Here is a 26,195-nt window from a genome sequence, read left to right on the forward strand (position 1 = left end):
ATAGTTTGAGCCCAGAGGTGTCAAACTAGCCTCAGCAACATAGCAAGATCTTGTCTATACCAAAAAAAATGTTCTAATTAGCTGGGTGGGGCAGCACATGCCTTTAGTTCCAGATACTCCAGGGGCTGAGGTTGGAGGATCCCTTGAGCCTAGGAGGCTGAGACTGCAGTGAGCCATGATTGTGCCACTGTACTGCAGCCTGGGCGACAGAGAGCCTATCTCAAAAAATGATGATGATGATGATGATAATTCAAAAAGCTCTTTTTATTTGATGAGAAAGTGTAATATCATAATTTAATAGGCAGGCTTTTCTTTTCTTAAAGGTTCCCTAAAAAAGGTGTGTCTTAAAACAGATAACATCGTAGATTAAGTGAGATACAATAATATATTTAGCCTCCACAACAATCCTGTATTATTATCATCATCATTTTCACAGTTAGAAAATCTGACAGGTAAATAATTCACCCAAGAGCATAAAACTAGCAAAGTATCCAAATTTATGTGGAAACCAAAAACCTGGCTCTGCTGTGTGATACTGCCCCCTTCAAAAACTCTATTGAATATTTAAGTAATTATCCACTACACTTACCTCCTAATTTACATGAGCACTGCTTTTTGAGATTATTTTGAGCAGAACAAACGACAGAACAGTATTACAGTTTCCAAACTAGGCTAGCAGCACTTGTCAATCCAGTTGTTTGCTGAGTGGAGTGGAATGCAGGAAAAGAATTTAGAGACTGCTAGAAGCCTCAAAGCCCCAGGTCATGCCTCTTATTACCTTAAGCGACAGCACCTTGTTACATGGAAACCACAACTAAGGACAAGCAGGTAATAATCTTCCAATTTACATTTATACAACATGCTTGGGGCTTTTGTAAGAATCAAACAAGGAAACATCTTTTTTATGCTTTGGACAGACCATAAAGGGATAGTCTGAAAAAGCACAGATCATAAAATAATCTATAAATTTTCTATATAAAGGATGCAGCTGTATTGGAGCAATTAAATATCTTCAAACACAAATATCTAATTTGACTTATTTTATTTACATTAATGAGCCAACAATTTTAAAACTGCCAAAACATGTACTGTTTTGGTTTGTACAAGTAAAATATATATATTTAAATCTCATTTTGCCCAGAGAGAAATGGCAGATTTGAGCTTTCTCAGGGCGAGCTCCTAAAAATGAATAAGGCTGAAAAAAAAAATAAATAAAAGAATTCTCATCATTTTTCTCCAGTAGAATTTATAGTAAAGTATATTGAGAAAGCCTGGAAAATTGATAGGTAAGATAAAACGCTATAACAAAAAATTAAATTTATTCTAGGAGTGACTGCAAGCTATAATTTCTTAATCAAATCATATTTATAGCTCTAAAAAGGTTAAACTAGATAGCTCCTGAAGGAGGGCGCTGAAAAAAGAAAACGAAATGTTTAGTTTTTAGAGATAAGTATAAATATCAGTTCTTCAGAAAAGATAAAGAGAACAACTTTCTAGTCCTCATCATACTCCTACACTCGGGGTCCTCAACTACACAACATAGGGACCCCTCTAGTCTTACCACCTCACTTCACACCCCATACATTTCAAACTAAACCTTGGCCGCCACTGGTCCAAGGAAAGGAAGGCCTTTACTAAAGTACAAAAAGAAACAAAAAGTTCACCTGGCCTGTAACGCTTGCAAGGACCCAGGTGCTGGCCACTTAAGTAGCTTACAAGAGTATCTTTGATTAAGCACATTTTCATTGTGTCTCCTGTGTCCTCCAAAGAGGAATAATCCTTTCATACTCTTTCATTTCCTTAAACAAATTAAACATACTTAAATTATATTCTTTGCTCAATAATTCCAACAACTGCAGTGTTTGTTTGTTCAAAAGAAAATTTTGTTACTTCTACCGACTCAGGCACATACATTATGTAATTTTTTAAAAATTTTTATTTATTTTTCCTGGAATTTGAGTTTCAAGAAATCTTTGATGTCTGTTAAATGTGCTGACCTTCAAAGAAGATGGAATTTGTCTCTGCTATATAGTTATGGGGCCTTCCTCTAAGTACTTGCATATGTTAACTCATTTAATCCTTGCAACAATCTTATAAGGTTACTATTTATTATTATTTCCATTTTACATATGAAGAAAACAAGGCAAAGAAGGGTTAAATAACTGAACCAAGACCAGAAAGCTAGTAAGTATTGGAATTAGGATTAAAACTCAGGCAGATCAGTAAGAAAAGTAATGATCTTAACCACTCCCCCGTGTCGGGACACCATGTGCAAGCCTGGACCCAGAAAGTCTAAAGAAGTCCTACCTGCCTCAACTGATCACGCTCCCCCCACCCTCCCCAACCCCCACCTGCCTTTGCCATTATCCCTGATCGCCCAGTGGAGCTTCCTCCAACATAAGCTTCCCCTCACCCCACCCTGCCATCTTAACTGTTATTATGATAATGTGAATACTCCTCACCACACCCTACCATCTTAACTACTCTTATCCCACCTGCCACTGTAACTGAATTTATTGTAATGTGTACTCCTTGCCCTTACCCCCACCACTGTAACTGATCTTACCCTGTAACTTTCCACTGCCCACCCTAAACCTATAAAACAAACTCCTAATCCCACGGCCCTTCGCTAACGCCTTTTTCAGCCTTAGCCCACCTGCATCCAGGTGAATAAACAGCCATGTTGCTCAAACAAAGGTTGTTTGGGGGGTCTCTTCATTAAAAACGTGCCTTTTTAACACCCTGTATAAGTTCTTTATGCTTAGGAAAAATATATCTAAAACAAGAGACGCTAACAGGAAAGTAAAAAAACAGAAAATTACATCCCAAGCAATTATAATGCTACTTAAAAAGACAGATGTTCCAGATGTCAGCCAAGGAGAGTCCAAAAAGCTATCAGCGTGGGCACTGAGACAGCAGCAGGGTACCTGGCCTCAATGGTACTTTTGTGCTGCTCTTGCCACTTCTATTCAACACAGCATTGAAAGTTCTAGCCATGGTAATTAAGCAAGAAAAAGAAATAAAAGACAAATACCCATGGTAGAAAGGAAGTAAGATGATCCCTATTCACAGATAACATTATCTTGAATATAGAAAATCCTAAGGAATCTACTAAGATATCCAAAAACTGTTAGCACTAATAAACATGTTCAACAAGTTTGTAAGATAAAATATCAATTATATATAAAAACCAATTGTATTTCTACATCCTTGCAACAATCAAAAACTGAAATAAAATTCCATTTACAACAGCATCAAGAAGAATAAAACAGGAATAAAGTTAACAAAAGAAATCCCGAACTTATACTCTGAAAGCTAAAAAACATTGTTGAAAGAAATTAAGGAAGATCTAAATAAATGGGAAGGCATCAAATGCTTATGGTTTGAATGACTTAACACTGTAAAAAGGACAATAATCCCCAAACGGATCTACTCATTCAATCAATTGCCATCAGATTTCCAGCTGACTTCTTTGGCAAAATTGACAAGCTGATTCTAAGCTTCATATATAATTGTGGGGGACCCTTTGAATAACTAAAACAGACTCAGCAGCGGGGGGGGAAGTAGAAGACTCATTTTCCAATTTCAAAACTGACTATGAAACAATAATAATCAAAACGGTATGGTTATGGCACAAGGACAGACTTATAGATCAATAATACAGGACTGAGAGTTTATAAATAAACAAACATGTCTATGGTCAACTGATTAGGACAGGCTGCTAAGATCATCCAAGGAGTAATGAACAGTCCTTTCAACAAATGTTGCTAGGATGACTAGATAGCCACATGCAACAAAATGAATCTGAACCCTTACTTTATACCATATATAAAAATTCACTCAAAATCTGTCAAATAACTAAATGGATATAAGCACTAAAACTATTTAAACTCTTAGAAGAAAAGAAAGGAGTTCATCTTCATGACCTTGGATTTGGCAAAGTGTTCTTATATATGGCACCAAAAATCTGAACAACAAAGGAAAAAACAGAAAAGTTGGGCTTCAAAATTTAAAGCTTTTGTGCTTCAAATGTAATCATCAAAAAATGTAAAAAGACTACCCACAGAATGGGAGAAAATATTTGCAAATCATATACTTGGATAAGCGACTTGTATCCAGAACTATAAAGAACTCTTACAACTCAATAATAAAAAGACAAATTCAGTGAGCTGAGATTGCGCTCCAGCCTGGCGACAGAACGAGGCTCTGTCTCAAAAAAGAAGACAAATTATCTAAATAAAAAAATAGCAACAATTTCAGTTATAGGAAGAGTAAGTTCAAGCCATCTACTGTACAATATAGTGACTATAGTTAATAACAATATATTGTATTCTTGAAAAATGTTGAGGTGAATATAAAGTGTTCTTACTAGAAAAATAACTATACAGAGTAATGCACATAGATGTTAATTCGTTCGATTTAGTCATTACACAATGTATATATGCTTTAAAACACCACGTTGTACATGATAAATACATACAATTTTTACTATCAATTTAAATAAAATATTTAAAAATGTTAAAGAATTAAAACCACTAATTAAACATACTGTCATGTGTTTTATTAGGTTCTAAAAATAAATGAGCAAAGAATCTGAATAGATTCTTTGAAATACATACATACAAATTGCCAATAGGCATATGAGGAAGTACTCAATGTCATTAGTCATCAGGAAAATGCAAATCAGAAACCACAATGATATACCACTTCATACCCATTAAAACCAAAATGTCAGGTAACTGTGGCAGGATGTAGCTAAATCAGAACCCTCATACACTGCTGCTGGGAATGTAAAAGAGTGCCACCATTTTGGAAAACAGTCTGCAGTTCCTCAAACAATTAGAGTTACCATAGTACTTTTACTTTTAGGTATATACCTAAAAGAAATGAGCATATATGTCCACACGAAAGCTTGTACATGAATGTTTAATATTCATAACAGCCAAAGAGTAGAAATAACTCAATGTCTATCAACTAACAAATGGATAAACAAAATGCTGAACATCCATATAATGGAATATTATTCAGCCATAAAAAGGAATGAAGTTCTGATACATGCTACAACATGAATGAACCTTAAAAACAGTATGTTAACTGAAAGAAGTCAGTTACAAAAGATCACAAGATACGATCCCATTCACATGAAATATTCAGGACAGGGAAATCTATCTACAGAGATAAAGCAGATTAGTGGTTGCTTAGGGCTGGAGTAGGTATGGCAAGAATAGGGGGAAAGGGAGTGATAGCTAGTGTGCAGGTTTCTTTTTGAGATGAAAAAGTTTTAAAATTAGTAGTAACGATAGCTGCACATATCTGTGAATATTCTAAAAATCATTGAATTGTATACTTCAAATAGGCATATTATATGGTATGTGAATAATATCTCAGTAAAACTGTTAAACAAAATAAATGAATCAAGACTTCCAAAAACAATAAATAAAACCAGAAACAACCCAAATGTCAATCAACTCAAAAATAGAAAAACATTGTATAATTATGTAATGCACCACTGAAAATGGGTCACAGTTAAATATATCAAAATAAATGCATATAAAATGATCTTAAGAAAAAAATCAAGTTATAGAAGAGTACGATTTATGTAAAGTAAACATGCAAAATAGAAATGAAATTATTAACACAAAACTAAGAGCATGAATATCTATGGAGGGAAAGACATATGTGAAGAAGGGACAGCCAGGGATTTCAAAAGTACTGATAATGTTATATGTTGTAAGCTGAGTGGGAACTGGGAACACAGATTATTTAATCATTTTTAAGTTGTTTCTATAATTTTTAGAAATGTTTTTTAAAATGTTGCTTTAATCTGAAAAGCATGCCTTTTATTTTTTATATCTTCCATAGTCCTTATGGGAATGCCTTATTCACAGAAGGGTCTTATATATAAACATGAATATATACATACATACTCTCCACATACATTATGTGCAGTGCAGGGGTGGGCAGTAAGTTTTAAATCAATTCAAATTTCTGAGAGCCAAAATGGGCAAATCAGTAACCTAAGTACTCTTCTAAAGGGATGAACAACAATGATTCTTCCCACCCCTAGTCATAAATGAATTTCTAAAAAAAGTTACATAAATCAGTACAGTACAAAGGCAGCTATACTTTAAGTATAATGGAATTATAAAGCAAATTTTAGCAGAGCACAGACGAGGGTGAGATTAATTCTAATCTGAGATAACTTAGAGAATTTCATTGAGAATGTATCTGAGTCAGGCTCTGAAGGATAGGTAAGATTTTGATAGGCAGAGGATGAGGAAAGGGTATACCAAGGGAAGAAAACAGGATGAGCAAAAATAATTATTATTATACATTTAGAAATTATAATAAAAATAACTGCTAATATTTACTGATTGTATACTATGTGCCAAGCACTTTTCTAAGTATTTTTTAATGTACTACTCAATTTATTCTTCAAGAAAACCCCAAATAATAGTATCTACAAAGTAGATACTATTATTATGGCCACTTTAGAGATGAAGAGACAGACACAGGGAGATCAAGTAACTTAAGCACAGTCACCATGGTAGTAAAGTATGAAGCTGTAATTTGAACCTAGTTCCATAGCTTATGCGCTTAACTACGAAAGGGTAGAAAACTCCTACCCACCATGTTCAAAGAACTAAATTCCAACTTCCCATGTATATAGGAATCATTAGTATCTGAGAATACTTGATATGAAAGGAAAGGGCACTTAAATGGACACCACTGAAAACAACAGGAGCCAAAATGTCATTGTAAATAATAGGAGCAGATTGGGAGAGGATTTAAAAAAGGCTATTTTGAACAATAAAACAATGTTGAAAATGAATTTATTTTAGCTTATATATTTAACAAAATATAGGATGTAATTGTAACTCTGGGCTAATTCTTATAATGAATAAACTATTGATTACATAATTATTTAAACTATATGATTCCTTAATAAATGGCATCACAAGGGCATAATGTAAAAATAAATATGGAGACCCAGATTATGAATGCTTCAATGATGAACACCACGTGTTGGGTTAAGAAGTGAGTATCAAGAGACTATACGCAAAAAGTAGGTTGAAGCCAGCTCATGAAAGCCTTAACACCTCAAAGGAAGAAGAATGGTAAACAAGAGGCACTGGAGGAAAGGAAGAAATAGGAGACACATTTCAGAGATAGAATCAACAGGACTTCATGGTAGTTTGAATTGGGTGTATGACAGAATAAGAAATCAAACAGTACAAATGATGTGCCCAAGAGAATTAACATCAATAAAGGAGGGACTTATAAAAGAATAAAAAAATACATAAGAAACAGGTTTGGAAGCCAAAGTAAAAAGCTAAATTTGGTTGAAACTGAGGCACCAGAGGGATACTGTAGAGTAGGGACAAGCTAGGGATACTCTAGCTTAAGCCATTGAATCTGAGTCCAGATCTCTGGTGAGAACTTGTAACAATGTGGACTTAGAACCCACAGGATGCAAATGATGAAGCTACAGAAGTGGATAAAGAAATTATCAAAGAAAGGAAGATTGGAGAAGAAAAAGGGGGTGAGGAAAATATCTGGAGTGTTGCCTAAGTTTAAGAGTGAGGAAGAGGTACAAGGATGCCTAGAAAAAATGAGAACAGGCTTAAAAGTACAACTACCAAAAGAAGGTGGGAAAAACAACAGTATATGAAACTGTAAAGGAGGCCAGATAAGCTAGAGCTTAGAAAAGCCTGCTGGGTTGAACATAAAATGGTCAGTGGATATGGTTTTACTAATCTTTAACTCTACCATGCCAAGCACTGTATAGATGAAAGTGCTCAAAAAATGTGTTGAGTGAATGAGTAAATAAATTTTGGTAGTCAAAAGGGAAAGAATTATCCAATATAACCAAAACATTCCTGAATATGCTAGTGAAAATGTCAATAATCAACAGTACTACAGTAAGATCTCAGGCTTAATTTAAAAGAAATATTCCCCTTCTATATAATGACAAAAAAAAAAAAGGATTCTGTGCATGCACTAGATTTTGGAGACAAATATCCCCCAAGATAATTAGTCAACAAGACAGATGCACTTTACATTTTCCCACTAAGCACAAATCTGTCACTTCTCACTAAAGAAATGTAGTCAGAAGGAAGATGGAGAAAAAGTAGTAAAAAAATGAAGACCAGAAACAAATTAAACCTGAAAGAACTAAAATATTTCAAAGGCCCAACATGTTCCTGACGTACTCTTAGGTCTGCTTTCTTTATCTACTTCTTATACTTCCCTGCCAAAAATCTTGAATGAGAAAAATGTTAATCCAAAAATTTGAACAGGGGTCCCTAACATCCTTCCAGTCTTTCTGCACCCAATAAGAATTTTATTAAGAAGAAAAAAGACTGATTTCATGGTAGAAACTTTAATTATTACTTTTTTCACCAAAGTCTAAACCATCTAAAAGCAGTATCTCCTATTTAGAACTGGATACAGAGTTTCCCAAATGGATTGGGATAGGGATTCCCAAAATAGGAGAGAAAATAAGAAAAAAAAATCACGCCTGTAATCCCAGCACTTTGGGAGGCCGAGGCAGGCGGATCACGAGGTCAGGAGATCGAGACCATGATGAAACCCCGTCTCTACTAAAAAAAAAATACAAAAATTAGCTGGGCATGATGGCACATAACTATAGTCCTAGCTACTCGAAAGGCTGAGGCAGGAGAATTGCTTGAACGTGGGAGGTGGAGGTTGCAGTGAACCGAGATCACGCCACTGCACTCCAGCCTGGCGCCTGGCGACACAGTGAGACTCTGTCTCAAAAAAAAAAAAAAAAAAAGAAAAGAAGTATCTGGGTTCCTGTTATATAATCTCTGAATTTTAACTCAAACTAAGCCTAGAACCTTGAAGACAAGAAAATCATCAAATGCTAGAAATCAGAGCATACTAGAAACAGCCTTCCTCAAAGCATTTCTCCTTGTGAAATATAGTACAAAGGTTTCTTTGTATCTATATCCCTCAAAGTTTTGGTGATACCAAAATTTGAATTCTGAGGCAGAATTATTCCAAATATATTGCTGGACATAAAATAGAAAGTACAATATGACAATGGCAATGATGGCAGTAGCATAGTTTAAACAACGAAACTACCTAAATTCAATCCTGGAATTAGGAGGGTGGCCTATCAAACTTCTTTGGCAGTAATACATTGAGGAAAATGATTAAGTTGAAAGGAAAAAGAAAAATGCTTCGAAGGGTAGTGGGAATTTTAGGTAAATGGACTCATTAAGTAAACACAAGAACCAGTCAAAAATATACCCACCAACTGCTAACCTGATGATTCATTTGCAAGCTCATGTTGTTTATCACCAAGTAGTATCTTACGATCCTTGACTATGTGGACTCTTATTAATCAAGCTTAGACTGGCCTGTAGTTAATATATTTGAATGACAACATGTATAACACTAGGGCCAATTCATGTGCTATAACTATGCTGATCCTAAATTACACAGGATACACAAAACCTCATAATATTTAAAAGGGAAAAAAGCAGCAGCAGCAGCATGAATCAGAAGTCAATCAAAGGACTGCATGCCTGTTGGCTTCTGGAAAATTAAAGTGCTTACAAAATATGATCTTGACTTTCTAAGCAATATCATGCTTCACTGTCTCCCAACTGTCTATGACTATGATGGGAATATCAAATTATTAAACAAACATATCCTATATGTGAAAGAAGGTACTCTTAACTGTGAAGGGGAGGTAGGCAGAGGTTGAAGGGAAATGTGGCATGAATAGAAAGGTATAGCACTTCCAACTTTTTTTCTACTACCCAGTTCCTAGTATCAGTCTCTAAACCCCAGAGGTCACTCTTCTAAATTCAGGTGCTGAACCATATATGGTATATGACAATGACAGCAAGATGTACTACTTTGCCTGTGTCAACAAAGGGCCAAGCTGGGCATGGTGGAGCTCACCTATAATCCCAGATACTCATGGAAGTCTGAGTTTCGGAGTTCTAGATCAGCCTGGGCAACACAGTGATATCCTGTCTCAAAAACAAAAATAAAACAAAAACAAATGGGGAAAATATACCTCTCCACCCACCTTCCTTCATCACAGAATCAAATGTCAAATAATTTGCATACACTGCTCCCTCCACACACATACTAGGCTATCTCCCAGCATAAAACCCCAAGAAACCTCAGTAGCTCATTCTGTACTGATGGTTTACAATCTGTCTCAAGTAACTGCTTTCCCTGAAAAGAAAAGGTCACTACCAAACTCCTCTGTGTGATTTGTTGGTTTCTTATCCTTTACAGGCCAAAGTCTTTAATTCAACTAACTGCCAATTCCAGGTCTAGATTGAAATTTATTTTCATACCCACCATATATAAATAAAAAGTTAAGCAGGTAAGTGAATGTCAAGAGAATATACTACTTTAAAGCATTTCAATACATAAAAATGCACAGTAACAAATACTATTTATAAAAAAAGTTTTTATTATAATAGATTTTTAAAGATCTCTACAAGTCAAGCTTATATTAGTAAATAGAAAATAAAGTATGTATTTGAAGGCTAGTAAATTTCATTTTCTAAAACATTCCATAATTTCTATTTTTCACTATTCAGATTAAGAAAGTTCTATGGTAAAGATGATAGGACTAGATACAAAAACAATCATTGTGATAATCAAAAAAATAAAATGCTTTTAAATATTTTTTTCTTAAGTAGGGAGAAATAGCCAACTAATATTTGTGAAAAAAAAGAAGGAACCAGAGTTTCAAAACTTAGCTGCAAGAAGTTGTACCTCCATATATTCAGCCTAGAACAGGGACAACAGCCTCTAAAATATGTTCACAGGAAAATAAATATTCCATAATACATATGGCAAGCCATAATACATATGGCAAGCCTTGTCTGAGTCCTATTTCCTTTGTTCTTTCTTCAGACTCAGTTTCCCACTTTACAACTTCTTTTCATGTGACTCAATAAAGAATAAACAGGCTGGAAGTTAAACTGGTTAAACAATCTCTGAATAAGATACTGACACTGCCTTTTATTCTTTCACAAAGGTTTGATGACTTTTCTTTGGCCATCCTCTTCAGTCTTCTGATAACCAAGTGCCTCCTACTAATCATACGCACTGTATTACGCTAAAGACTCCCCAACCCGAAAACAATCTTGGGAGAGGCACAGCTGAAAAAGAACATGTTCTTAACTTTTCATTTACTCTCTTCTCTGGCTAACTTTTGCCAAGCCACTGCTGTCACCACCATCAGCACCATCACCCTCGCCACCATCACAACCACCCTTCCTGTCACAACCCCGACTTAAAACAACTGCTTTAAATTTATTTTAGTGCAGCAAGCAATAGCTTGTAAAAGGATGCAAACCAGCTGAAACATTTGACAGACAATGTTAAATACCAGGGAATTCCTATCAGCCAATTTACTTTAAAAGGTGCTTTGATGTTGGCTATCTTTCATGTACCTCTTTCATGGCACATTAATAAAGAAAACTGAGCTGAAGTAAATCAAGACCCAAGGTCACGTCTAGAATTACGGCACTGTCGGTACCTGATGAAATAGGGATTAATGCTGCATGAGTAGTGAATAAATAAAAGCACCTCTACCCACCAATCAGGCCAGTTTTAAAAGTGCTTCTGAACTTTATTCTGCAACTAGACCTGAGACATCTTTAATCCCCCATGCCCTTGAAACCTAATTATCATAATGTGAACCCAAATGTTAGGGTTCCTTCAAAATGTAAGTGCTGTGAAGCGGAAAAGTAATGGGAATTAAACTGGGCGTAACCTTAGAAATGTACGGATGTGGGGAACTTAAAAGAGGTATTTCATTAAGTTAGGAGAGCATAATACAAAGATTTAGCCACATAAAATACACTAGAATCCAAAGGTATACCAAGCCCCCACCCTAGTCAAAAAATATATAAAACACAAATAAGGTGAATTCAAGAACTACTATTTTCAACTATCAATTTCTTGCCCCGAATCTCCAAGTCCTATACAACCAAAGGATTCCAGTAATTTTGAATTCATCTAATCCAACTAAAATGAGAGCGAACCACAGTGATTCTGCACAGCCTAGTTTAATAAGAAACTCAGATGTTCCCTCAATAAGCAATTTAATATATTTTTTAAAACGTGTTGGCCAAAGGCGAGGCAAAACAGCAAGCTGTTTAATCCCAAAGAAAAGAGGAAAATATGGATAAGAACAGGCCAAAGAGACAACAATCTTAAAGTAAAAATGGTTCCACTGGTAACCGTTGATAATACAGTCTTACCCCTCACACATCTAATTTACCCTAGAAATCATGGTGGGAAAAAAAAGAGCTAACACTGCTTAATAGAAATACATTCATCTTGAATTCACTACATATCTATGTTTACCACAACACAGAATTTCGCATAAATTAAGACTGCACTGGATCCTATCCACAAAGTCCTAAAAGATGGACACTACAACCCTAATATGTTTCCTAACTTCACAAGAACACCATTAATAGGAGAGTCTATGTATAATCATTTCATCTACCTATTTACAAGCATTAAAGTCTTAGAAACTATCCTTTTCTATTCAACTGAAGTCTCTATAACAGAAAATGCTGTTCATCTGATGTACGCTCTCTAATAAGTAACAAAACTGTATACAGGGAATTGGTGAATTCCACTCTATTTTCAAAATCACAGTAAAATGTCAGTTTGGAGGATTATCTAGGAGTGTAAAAATGTACATATACAAACTAAGATTAGACAGAGAAAAAATGTAAAACAATTACTCAAAATAAGTCATTGTTTCCTCTACTTCTAAAGGTTATCAAAAACACTGATAAAATCCCAAAGTTCATCAATTGTTACATTAATGCTGAACATGTTTAATTTACATTTTAGGTTCTGTTAGAGCCTAAATATACTTGTCTAAACAGGACATCTGTTTTGGTTATAATACATTGTATCTTTGGCAAGAACTTATAATAAAACTAAGAAAAACAATCAAGAATCTTTATTGGATCTGGCAACAAAAGCAGATTTGTAACCAAAAACCTTAAGACAAGAAATGACCATCACTGGGCTTTAGGCCAATTCTAATCTAAGTCAATAAACAAAGATCTGCAAGAGGGGCTACAGTGAGGGGTGGGGTAACTCCTGCAGATATTTAAATTGGACTTAGGAACACAAAAACACATGGGTTACAAAACTGGTTTAACATTTTATTTTGATCATAAACGGTCAAACTGAATTCAAATCCAAATAGTATTTTAAAACTACACACACAAACATACACACACACATCCCATTTATTCATTCCTTATGCCTTCTTTCCCAACATATTTCACTGAAATGGTCTATTTAAATATGTATTTTTAAAAACATTCTGCCATTTCAACAAAATAAACATAAATTATATTGATTGTAAAACATAGTTTTATTTTTAAATTTACTTTATATCACAGACATCCTAGAAAGGAAACCCTATAAACAAGAGCCTAGTGTTTATAACAGTCACAGAAATGGAGATGCATATCAAAAGGGAAAAGGCAACAAAATTCTAGAATGTCACAGTACATCCTCTCAAGTCGTCACCGCAGAAAGAAGTGAGAAATTTAAATAACACAGTACCTTAACTTGTCATTAAGCATGATAATCTGGATTAGTTTTAATATCCAGAAAACAATTTAGGCTGTCCCAAGTTCCAAGGTTGATTTATGGTTTTTATCATCCCTAGAAAACTGTATATAGAGAGGAGACAGGGTATATACATACAAACATTTCTGATTTCGAATTCCACATGTGAAACGGAAAATACTGCACTGGTGAGAAATTAATAACACCAACCACAACTTTTCCTCCATATAAGACAGTATTAACTTCATAACATTATGAATTCTATACAGCTAGATAGATTTTAAGTTATATAGCTAAACTTACTGATTTTTTGGAAAGTTTCTTTAAACCAAAGAAAAAGAAAAAGGTCCAGGTGGTTCAGGACAGGGGAGATCTGCTGCACATTATTTTGATAAAGTCACCCACAGTCAGAGTAAAAAGAAACTCTAGAAATCATCAAAAATCTCTACCAAAAATTTCCCCCACCCACATCACAAAATTAATTTATCCTCCTTAAAATTCATATTGTTAGATTAGGCCCAAAAACTCTAGTCTGTCAAAAACTTTTCTGGTCCTAATTTTAACACACCTCAATGTCCACAAATTTGAAAAGCATGTCTCCAAATCTTGACTAAATTATTGACTAAAATATTAACTAACACACTGTTTGTGGCACAACACTCAAGACCTCAAACCAGACAACAACCCATTAGCTAATCAAAATCTTTTTGGGAGCCACATAACCAAATCCCCAGTTTGTCCATAAGGGTATTAAGAGACTATCAAAAGCTGTGCTGAGTTCCAGATGTTTCTATCAGTCTAGTTTTCCTAACAGAAAATGAAATAGGGTAAGACCAAAATGTTTTACTGAAAGAAACGAATGCAGTGGTTATTCTTCTATTGTTCCTTCCTAAGTGCTCAAAACCATTCTTTTATAATTTAATAATAATCTTGACCAATCAAGATTACATTCAGTCATCTGCATAACCTATTTAATTTTCCCTCTGGAACATCAAAATAACATCTGTTCATCTCCAAGCTTCCACAGTTTTTCAACAATTACCAACAGTGGTATCAAAATTTTATGGACAAGTCTACCCAAACTTCAGAAAATGTTTCATTAGGGCCAGAAGATAAAATAAGAAACAGGAGTTCTCTTTTTTTTTTTTTTTTCCTTTTTTTTCCATTTACTTATTTTATTGCATTTTAGGTTTTGGGGTACATGTGAAGAACATGCAAGATTGTTGCATAGGTACACACGTGGCAGTGTGATTTGCTGCCTTCTTCCCCATCACCTACATCTGGCATCTCTCCCCTTGCTATCTCTCCCCAGCTCCCCACCCCCCACCGTCCCTCCCCTATTTCCCCCCAACTGACCCCAGTGTGTAGTGCTCCTCTCCCTGTGTCCATGTGTTCCCATTGTTCAACACTCGCCTATGAGTGAGAACATTCGGTGTTTGATCTTCTGCTCTTCTGTCAGTTTGCTGAGAATGATGCTTTCCAGTTTCATCCATGTCCCTTCAAAGGACACAAACTCATCGTTTTTGATGGCTGCATAATATTCCATGGTGTATATGTGCCACATTTTCCCTGTCCAGTCTAACATCGATGGGCATTTGGGTTGGTTCCAGGTCTTTGCTATTGTAAACAGTGCTGCAATGAACATTCGTGTACACGTGTCCCTATAGTAGAACGATTTATAATCCTTTGGATATATACCCAGTAATGGGATTGCTGGGTCAAATGGAATTTCTATTTCTAGGTCCTTGAGGAATCGCCACACTGTCTTCCACAATGGTTGAACTAATTTACACCCCCACCAACAGTGTAAAAGTGTTCCTATTTCTCCACATCCTCTCCAGCATCTGTTGTCTCTAGATTTTTTAATGATCGCCATTCTAACTGGCGTGAGATGGTATCTCAATGTAGTTTTGATTTGCATTTCTCTGACGACCAGTGATGATGAGCATTTTTTCACGTTTGTTGGCCTCATGTATGTCTTCTTTTGTAAAGTATCTGTTCATATCCTTTGCCCACTTTTGAATGGGCTTGTTTTTTTCTTGTAAATCTGTTTTAGTTCTTTGTAAATTCTGGATATCAGCCCTTTGTCAGATGGGTAAACTGCAAAATTTTTTTCCCATTCTGTTAATTATATTTTAGTGTGCTTTTATTGATACTTATTCATCTTTTCTGGCCCCCAAATCATCCTATCTCACAAATCAAAAGAGAAGTTTAACAAGTCTACTCTTTTATCCACTGATTAGGATTATGGTATTATCTACAAGAAATGAGATTCCTTTTCTAACTCTCTTCACCCAAAGATAACCAAGACTTTGATGCTATACTTGGGGGGAAGCAGGTAAAGGTGGGATTCAATTCTTAAGTTTTAGTCTTCCAGAACTATTTTTAACAGATAAGTAACTCTGCTCTGACACACATTCTTTGTTGCTTACACTTCTTTCAGCTTTGTATATGGCTTTGTAAAATCCACACCTGGCAGCAAGTATCCAATCAATACATACTAATTAGTTTACTTTTAGTTCCTTTTCTGGTGGCACAGTCCCTAGATGTCAATGTGCTCTATTGAGAACACAACAGAATATTTGCGTAATAAATAATTAAATATATGAGCTAAATCAGATACTAGATATTAGTAGACACCAAAAAATTAAGAAAAATACATAAATGTAAATAAAAATTGTTCCAAACTTGGTTTGGCAAAGAACCTTTCTTGTATGAATGACGTAATTAATACAAGACAGATTCCTTTCTTCTTTTTCTTCTAGGGGAAAAAAACATACTTGATAGAATATTTAAGCAATTTTCTGACATACTCTAACAGGTAGAAGACCTGTTCTAGCAAACCAATCATCCAAATATTATTTTCTCTACTGTAATTTTGTTCTTTTCCATAAAATTTTGTTACAAAAAGTGCATCTCTGAATTGGCCTCTTAGAAGCCTTTTCCCTAGCAATAAGATTATAATAAAGTTTTAACATGTGTTAATAAAGTATTTGGAAAGTTTTCTTTGACATGAAGAATTTTAATTGAAATTGAGAAAATTCTATCCATTAATTTAAATTTTTTTCCAAGGAATTTTGTAAGGATCACGGCTCATTATTTTACTGGAAGAGCACATTAGTCCAGCTTACATATCCCAATGTGTCCTGAGAACCATTCCTCTATTTACTTTCCTTCAAAGGATCTTTTGCAATTTTATAAGGTAGTCTGAATTCTATTTCCAAAAGCTTTCTAACTTCTCATTAAACACTCTTTTGGGCCAGGCGCGGTGGCTCAAGCCTGTAATCCCAGCACTTTGGGAGGCTGAGGCGGGTGGATCACAAGGTCAAGATATCGAGACCATCCTGGTCAACATGGTGAAACCCCGTCTCTACTAAAAATACAAAAAATTAGCTGGGCATGGTGGCGCGTGTCTGTAATCCCAGCTACTCAGGAGGCTGAGGCAGGAGAATTGCCTGAACCCAGGAGGCGGAGGTTGCGGTGAGCCGAGATCGCGCCATTGCACTCCAGCCTGGGTAACAAGAGCGAAACTCTGTCTCAAAAAAAAAAAAAAAAACACTCTCTTGGGCAAATCTTCTCTCTTTGTATTTCTGAAGGCTGAAAATTAGAATTTCATAGAGCAACGTTCCTCAAACTTTTATGATCAATCGTAAGAAATACATCACAATGCAGTACACAACACATATATGTAATCAAAACAAATATTCATGAGGCAATAGTTAGCTTACTACAAGAAATGCCCTCTATTTCCTATTCTTTTCTATTTAACTTTTTTAAAATGCTGGTTGAGACGCACTAAATGGACTTCGCCTTTTACCAATGGTTTCCAAATTACAATATGAAAAATTAGGCTCATATGACTCAGAAAAATGAGGATAAAGAGAACATGAATCTGGATAGTATGGATAAAAGAGAACATAAATTCATCACACTTTACTCCAGCATTGGAGGCTTCTTAAAATCTGTCTGATATACCAAGAATATCGGTTATACCTATACTTATCTACAAATTGTACTTCTTGTCACTATCTCTTGCTTTTAATTCTCAATATATAATTTTTCACCAAGTGACACATATAAAAATACATACACACTTATCTTTTTGTCTATTTTTTCCACTGGAATGCAAACTTCAAGAGGGGGAAGGACTTCGCCTGTCACTGCTCTCATTCCTAGCACACAATAACTGTGCCTGTCACATAGTCTGGGTTCTGAGGGATACTCTGCTGACCGTATGATGGCTGCAGGACTAAAGGGATGTTTTTGTTCTAGCTAAAGCACCAAAGGCCTGTTTTGCCAACGTTAATAATCATCCATCTGTGTTCTATAAAATGGGTGTGTTGTCGGGGAGTGAAGTGTTAGAGTCAAGAGAAAATTTCTTTGGGAAGATAATTGGGATGCTATGGCATTTTCCTGCTCTCCCAACATTTCACATAGAAGGGTATCCTAACCATCATGCCAAGTGAAAGGGGCTGTACTGGGAACACTTCGTGAGCTTTACACATGCTCCCAGAGTATGGAGAGCTAAATATGCCTTAGAAAAATGAAAAGCAAGAGTTACCTCTGAGGGTACAGAAAAGTACAAGGCAAGGATGGACAAGAAAAATAGATGTAAACACAAGTGTATGAGAAAGAGAGAAAATTAAAAAGGGAAACAGCTGTGCTAAGGGTAAGTTGTTGATACCCCTTGGAGTATGAGCCAAATGGGCCTGCAAAAGTGTATCATGGGCTTTCAACAGATTCTCTCCAAGCAGACTGAGCAGCAAAGTAACCCAGATGAGAATGGCTGGTCAGAAGCCCAGAGCTAGAGAAGGAAAGCCATAACCAGTCAACCAAAGAAGACACATGCTATATCACAGCTTCCTTGTAGGGGAAATCTCAGAAATCAAAAATATAAAAATTCTTCCTAACATCCCATGAAAGGAAGCATTAGCAATTGTATTTGGGCCACCCAGAGGGCCTTACCCTGGAATGCAACTGGTGCTACTTCCTAAGACCATGCTCTGTTTCCCTACTCAACTCTAAGGACCAAATGTGGAGGGACCAGAAAATTCAGCTAGTGAATTAGGGAAAATAAGAATAACAAAGAGAAAAAGAGAAAGGACACTAACTACAAATCCCCATAACCTAAACTACAAATTCCGATACTGAAGTAGTGTTTCCCAGAGTGAAAGAGGCCTGACATTGAATTGAACTTACCTCAAGTTTGGAGCTCTGATTATTGCACTAAAGAAGATATTTCAATTGCTAAAATCAGACTATGTTAATGACTAAGAGGGACTGAAAAGGTTATGAGACCTGTCCATTACTTCAGACAGGAATGAACATAAGTTCATCCAAACACGAGATGAATCAAGAGAGGAGATAGTAAAGAAAAAGTTGTTCCCTTCTTGTACCTTACTGAGTCTATCTCATTCAATTTAATATCTATAGGTGATAAATATTTGTTGAATAAATGATGCATAAATAAAATAACTAGAAGAAAATATACAAAAATATTAATATGATTCTCTGAGTAGTGAAGTACCAATAACTTTTATTAACCTCTTTATAGTTTTCTGGATTTTTCAAAATCTCCCTCTTAAGCATGCTTTAAAAAAAAGAATATTATATCACCAAAGAATTAAGTCTCTATCATGTACATGTTTCAACAGGCATAGATATCCCATGGAAAGAAGTAAAAGAAACAAGTAATTCTTAACTCAAAAGTATAAATTTAGATGATTAAAAAGATCATTATCTATTTTTTTCTTATGTGTGTCTTTGGTGTCTGAAAATACCAAATTTTAAATTTAAAGAAAATTTAAAATACAAAACCAATATGAGAGATTACCTACCTGGATTCACCTTTTACTGAAAACAACTAAAAATCCTAAATATATCTTCTTAAATGCATCTCTGAGTTGGCAAGAAAGAAATTTTTATACTAAAAAATATTTGGGAACCTTGATTTCTGAAGTTGACTTTCAGCTGAGGGCATCTGCTGAACCAAGTACATTTTATTTTCAAGTTTCATGGCCTCATAGAGCTTCACAGAATCAGAAGGATAAAATACAAAATGCAGGATCCACCTAAGCTATAGGTGTTAATAAAAGATCCCCCACTTACTCTCACACATATAAAGCCAGGACTCCAGAGTTAAGTTAAACCTTCAGTAAAAGAATAAAACAGAAACATAACTCACTATACTCAGGAGATCACAATGAAAACGGACTATCTCAAATTCAGTCACAGGCTGATGTAGGGGGGAACTGAGAATATGGAACCATAAGCTATCTGTCTGGTCTCCATTCTAAATTCACACTACCTTGGTGGTTAGAAAAAAACTCAAGACGAGAATTTAATTTAATTGATCCCAAAGTGGTAGTATCTACATGAGTCTAGCAGAAGCAAATGCAAATCCTCTTTGAAGCAACTTACAATCAATCCAGGCCTAAATGAATTCCCACAGATAAAGTTCCATCAAAACAAAAAGTTTACCATAAAAACTGAACAAAAAAGGAAACACAGCATCACAAAGCAGAACCAGCAATTACAGCATATAGCAGAAATAAACTTGCAAGGATTTTAGATACTGGAATTATCACATAGATTGTGAAATGTGAGATTTAATATGGTTTACAAAAAGACAGGCTTGAAAATATAGCCAGGAAAAAACTAGAAGAATCATCAAGAAGATTTGAAAAACACAGAACTTCTAGAAATGAAAAACAGAACTGAAATTAAAAATTAAATGAATGGATGTCAATTCCCCAAAAATTAAATTATAGACCTAAATGAGTCAAAGCTATAAAACTTCTAGAAAAAAACAGAAGAAAATTATAGTAACCCTGGTTTTGCCAAAATTTCTCAAATAGAAAACAAGAAGCAAAAACTATACCAAAAACTTGATAAATTGGTATTTCTTAAAACTAAAATATGTGCTATTCAAAAGATGCTGTTTTTAAAAAATGAAAAGCCACAGACTAGGAAAATATGTTTACAAAACATATACCTGACAAAGGGCTTAATTCAGAATAAATTAAAAATATTGAATAAATTCAATAATCACAAGGAAAAGAGTCCATTTTTTTAAAATAGGAAGATTTGAACAGATACTTCACCAGAGAAGAGATATGGATAGCAAACAAGCAAATCAAGATGCTCTAATTACTAGGAAAATACAGATTAAAACCACAGTGAGATATCACTACACATCCACTAGGGCAGCTAAATTTAAAAGACTGACTATACCAAGTACTGATCATAACTTCATAATTCCACTGAGGATATGGAGAAACTAGTGTTACGGAATCCTTAGGGTGTCAACTTTTCTAGCCAGAAACCTCTGTGGCCAGTTTTTGGGTTTCTTATATGCTTTTTTCTTGGAGTGCCTCTTGCTTTGTACCACCTCTCTGCATCCCACATAATCAAAACAACACAAAATGTTGTTTTCCATTTCCTTCTCCCAGGTTTTAAATGGTCTCTTGTATCTGTGATGCTCCAAAACACACAAAATGCTGCCACTTTTAGCAATGTTTAGCATAAATCTTTGTCAGAGTTTGAAATATAAGACAACAAATATTAAAGATTACATTTCATTCTTTAATTGTCCATTAATCATTCATTTCTAACCATATAATTTTTTAATTTGCAAAATCATCATTTATCTTTGGCAAAATATAAGTCTATAATTTGCAATTGCAAGTTTTTGTGTCAATTAAGAAAATAAAGAAAATAGTAAGTCACAGAGCTACTAAAACATTAAGCAAAGGGAAATTTTTCAACAATTTTTGCATGTAGTAATTCTGGTTAACAGTCTTGAAAATATTTATCTGATTAAAAATTGTTTTACACTTAATATTTAAGAATTCAAATTAACAAATATTTATCAAAATAGACCTATAAGTAATGTGCTTAATGCGAAGTGGGCAGAGATAAATAAAACAAGGATCCCGGCTTAAGGTTTCAATGAAGAAGAAATTGGATAAATTTAATATAAACACAAATATCTCTCAATGAGCTACAGTTTCTAAACCACTGCTGCACAAAACAGAAAATAAGGGTAAACAATTAGAAATTAAGTGTGGTAATTTAATATGTATGAAAGCAAATATTCAGATATTCAAAAAATAAAATGAGTGCCTACTATATGTCAAAAGATTGAAAACTGCAAACCATTCTAGCATATACTTTAAACAAATGATCCATAAAACTGCAGAATTTTTCATGAGCATTTTCAACTTTTAATATATGTGATAACTGAGACTTAGCATGGTTATAATCCACAACTTAACTCCAGTTTAACTTTTTGCTCCTTTCGTAATTAGAATTTGAAGCTTTGGATGACTTCCCCCATAATATATATAAGTATCATGATTCATAAGGCATTTTAAGGGTAGGGAGAGAAATGAATGAGAGAAGAGATAAATAAATGGGTCAAGTTGAATGGGGTTTATGAAGTAGGATATATGCCATGGCGTTTGTTAACCTATGGCAGCTTGTCAAGGCCAAAAGTGTTGGAAAGGACAGATAAGAAGGAATGTGCTGGTAAATATGGCTGGAAAAGGTTTTTCAGGATGAGTGGCTGACAAAACTATAGAAATACCTATCAGATTATCTATTCAGAAGGTATTAAAAATGACTGCCAGAAAAAGCCTGGAGATTTCAATTTCAATGTAACTTCAAAGTGTTGGATAAGAAAACATGGTTTTCTCAAATAGGCACTTCGAATTGGCAAAATGATAATAAAATGAAATTAAACAGCTGATTTTTCTAAAGCACTTGCTATAAATTCCAATTAGATATTTGCATCACTTAAAAACTTCAAAAGCACATAATACTGTGAAACAAATGCAAAAAGTACATTAAAAGACTAATACACTATAAGTAGAGTTAAATCAGAACGGCAAAAATGATTCAACTATAGAAAACAACTACTATACTTCACCATACGAGCAGACTTTACAACCCCACATAATTACAGCAGAAAGGAGAAAGCAGATTATAGGAGAAAGACTACCATCCAAAGCAAATCTTTCATTGCAATGAAACAGGGCGCTTCTGAAAGAAAATGCCCAATAGAGACTACATTCATAAAAGTGCAAAGAAGGTACCAAAGAATAAAACATGGAATAACAGATGAACTCTGGTACCATGTAGCAACACAGCAGTGTAGAGGATAAAACTGGGCATAGGGTACAGAGCTCTCAAGATCAAACACAAAACATATCTGCCCACGTTCTGACAACATAATCAGAAAGCCTGGGTGACAGCCATCTTGTTTATGAATGGTTTCACCAATGATTCACCCCAGAAGTAAAAAAATTTATAAGCAGAAAGGTGGGAGTAGAAGAATTAAAATTTAAAGAGTAAGTTCTCTTGGACAACTGAAGCTTATTTTGAAATTATTTATCACAATCACAACTAATACAAAACAACCAGATTCCCTCCCCCAAACACTAAGTTATGTCTAATAGGAGCTCCAGCTCAGAGTTGGATCATCTCAAAGATTAACATATTCACTACAAATAGCCTTAAAAATAGAAGATACATAACACATTCCATTTTAAATCTTGACAGTGGTCAATGATGCTAACAGGTAAGTAACATTTCCACAGATGAAGATGCTAAAACTAAAAGAGGATTAAAAATGAATGGCTAATCAGAGGCAGTAGATGGCAGGCTTGAACATAGGTCCATCTCTATAGGCCACATACTTCCCATCACACCACAGTACCTATGGTAAGGCTCAACTAAAATGGCATCTAATCAATATCCATTAATAAGATTGAACATCTCATGATACCACGATACACAGATTTATTATTTTACAAAAGTGCAACAGATATTAGTACTATCTAAAGTGATAGATTTTACTATCATCCCTATTGCATCAAGGTGAAAATGAACTTTATGTGGGTTTATTAATTTGCATAAGAAAATACTACCTCTAATTTCATAGCACTTTTAAATACATACAAATTATACGTATAGTAGGTATGTATATAAACAAATAAAACACACTCATAAACAAAAATATCATACTTTTTATTAAAGCCTTAGTGTTCTGTCATAACTTCTCTCAGATTTAATACTGTTAAAAAAAACCTATAAGGTAGGTATTCTTTTCTCCATGTTAAAAACGAAGAAAAGTGAAGCTAAGAAAGGCTAAGATATTCTTCAAAACTTGCATAACTAGTAAATGATGAAAACAAAAGATTAACCCCGATCTGTCTGACCCCACAATTCATCCTTTCCTTTCTAATACTACATACTATCTAAAGTTCAGTAAAGGGATATTCCATAAGCAAATGCAAATAAGATCTTCACTACTTAATATATTTTATTATGTGGAAAGTTGTACTTACAACCACTACAAATGTACCCAAGATATTTACATCAAATTAATGCAAACAAGTTAAAAAGAAATCAGAGCAGGTACCTGAAACAAACTGAAATCACAGCTACATCAGGTGCTTGTATTAGTTTCCCAAAAGGACTGGGTGCACATTTGCAGTTCCCAGAATAGGGAAGATCCACAGTATTTCCCAGGCCAACTTAAATTACAACAAGAGAAAGAGGGAAAAATTCTGCAGTAGACGTTTCAATCTGTTTCATTCTTAAATCATAATCCTATAGCACCTATAGTTTGTTCCTGACCTTCTCCTACTCCCCTTATTTCCCTGAGTTTGTTTTTCTGACTCTGACTGTACTCTTGGCAATCTTGACTCCACTAACTGCCTGGCCCTTCCCTTCTGGCCTACCTACATAAATTCTCGAATTCTTCCTGTGTTAGGTTTTACTTTCTGTTACTTTATTGATGCTTTCAGTCACCTACTAATCAGTCGACTATTCTTTTAGTTATTAGTTGTCTCATTAGCAGTAGGAGATAGTTCTTGAGCACTTTCTGATAATTATCACCCATTATAACTCTCCTCTCTCCTAGAATTAAATCCTTTAGGACTTAATGTTCTACTGTACTTTGGAAAAGGTAGACATGACTATTAAGATCCAAAGAAGAAGTGGAGAAACAATGGTGAAAGAAAGTAGAACTACTACAGATGCAGGGGCAAGACCAGAGAAAATGAGTTATTCTAATCCAAAGTTATTCACAAGTTATCTGTATGCCTATATGAAATAAGTTTGTGACCAAGGGATAAATGAGGGAAGAATACTGGAAATACTTTTTAATTCATAATATTTACCTTGGCTCTCAGTTCTGAAAGGTAATGATTCATAGGCTTTAAAATTTGGGAGAATAAAGCTAAGTTATTCACAGTCTGTTAGCTCCTAGCCTGGTACATCATTCTACTTACTACTAAATAGTTAACTAGAGCACTCACACAATGTATAGCCTAGAAAATCCCATGAAACTGAGCCCTAACGTGCTGCTTCTGTAAGACGTTTCTGGACTCTGTCCTGCTCTAATCATTCCTGTCTCAAATTTCTCCAAGAGTCAGACACTTTACATTATCCTGCAAAGTTCTCACGAATAGCAAGAGGTGGCCTGGAGGGCAAAGAAGATGTACAACTTAAAAAGAGAAGAGAGGATTCATCAAAAAAGAACTTTAGAAGTTCCCATACTTTTCCAAGAAAAGAGACATACATAACAGCCTTACCAGTAAACAACATCCAGTGGTGCAAAATAATTTTTCATTATCAGGTCAGCAAAGTAAGCTTCTGTCTCCCGGCAGGCAGTTCCATTTCCAATCACTACTGTGCTGCAGCTTCAAGGGAGAAACAGAATGACAAGCTGAATTTCAAGGTATGCTTTAAAATCAACTGGAGAAAATGTGCAGAATGCACAGACTATTATATGATGCTCTTATTCTCTCATATATCAAAGCAACCTGTCCATTGTTGCACAAGGAAAGCACAGATTTATGCAGAATAAAAGACATTGTCCTGCATTTTGTATAGTAGGCAGCAGGGAAGTATTTTACTGTAACACTATCTCAAAAAAGTCACCTTTCTTCACATTTAGAAGGAACCAAAATTAGACATGAGTAAGTCAACTCTGGAGCATTCTAAGCCATAAAAAAGACATTATGATTAAATTATATGATATGTTGTTAATTTCTGAAGCTTCTAACTACAACCACATCTATTCCTCAGACGGAAGGAAGAGAAGGAGGGAGGGAGAAAATGGTACAGAAGAATGAATTGCTCACATTTGCCTGTATATTACCTCCTTTATTTGTGAAGGTGGTAAAGGAAGGGAGCAGCATTTCTCAAGTCTCCACATTCAGAGTTCTTCAGGAATTTGCCCCAGCACTGTTTTACATGGTTCCTTCTCTCTCACAAAGGCACTTCCCTTAATCCCTCCCTCCAAATTAGGGGCTTAAAAGGTATCTCTAGTTGGCTGAGCCAGTGAAATATTCAAAAGATTACTTATTTTCATACTTGAAATTCAGCAAAAGCCTCTTTATTTTCTCTGCCTCTCGGAAGCCTTGTCCACAATGCAGGTAAACCACATCAGTATGAAGTATCTGACCTTTAAAAAATGAAAATAAGCCATTGTGCAAGAAATTCTAAAGTGAAACACATCAATGATTTGATTAAGCAAGTTGTAACAGAAAAAGACTGGCTTGTTTTTTAAAATGAAG

At 34.9% G+C, this 26,195-nt stretch overlaps 1 protein-coding gene across 1 annotated transcript in view; it reads right to left on the reverse strand.

Annotated features, from left to right (window-relative positions):
• Positions 1–26,195, reverse strand: part of SRBD1 (S1 RNA binding domain 1) — a 222,713-nt gene that overhangs the window by 135,983 nt on the left and 60,535 nt on the right. Inside the window, exons 13-14 of the mRNA XM_032239455.1 lie at positions 25,993–26,083; positions 25,209–25,316 (exon numbers count right to left, since the gene is read on the reverse strand). Coding sequence (XP_032095346.1) covers positions 25,209–25,316; positions 25,993–26,083 — 199 coding nt within the window. The remainder of the gene's footprint in view (positions 1–25,208; positions 25,317–25,992; positions 26,084–26,195) is intronic.

This window comes from Sapajus apella, unplaced genomic scaffold (assembly GCF_009761245.1).
Source record: "Sapajus apella isolate SASKATOON/1434 unplaced genomic scaffold, GSC_monkey_1.0 scaffold44, whole genome shotgun sequence".
In the NCBI taxonomy this organism is placed as follows: Eukaryota; Metazoa; Chordata; class Mammalia; order Primates; family Cebidae; genus Sapajus; species Sapajus apella.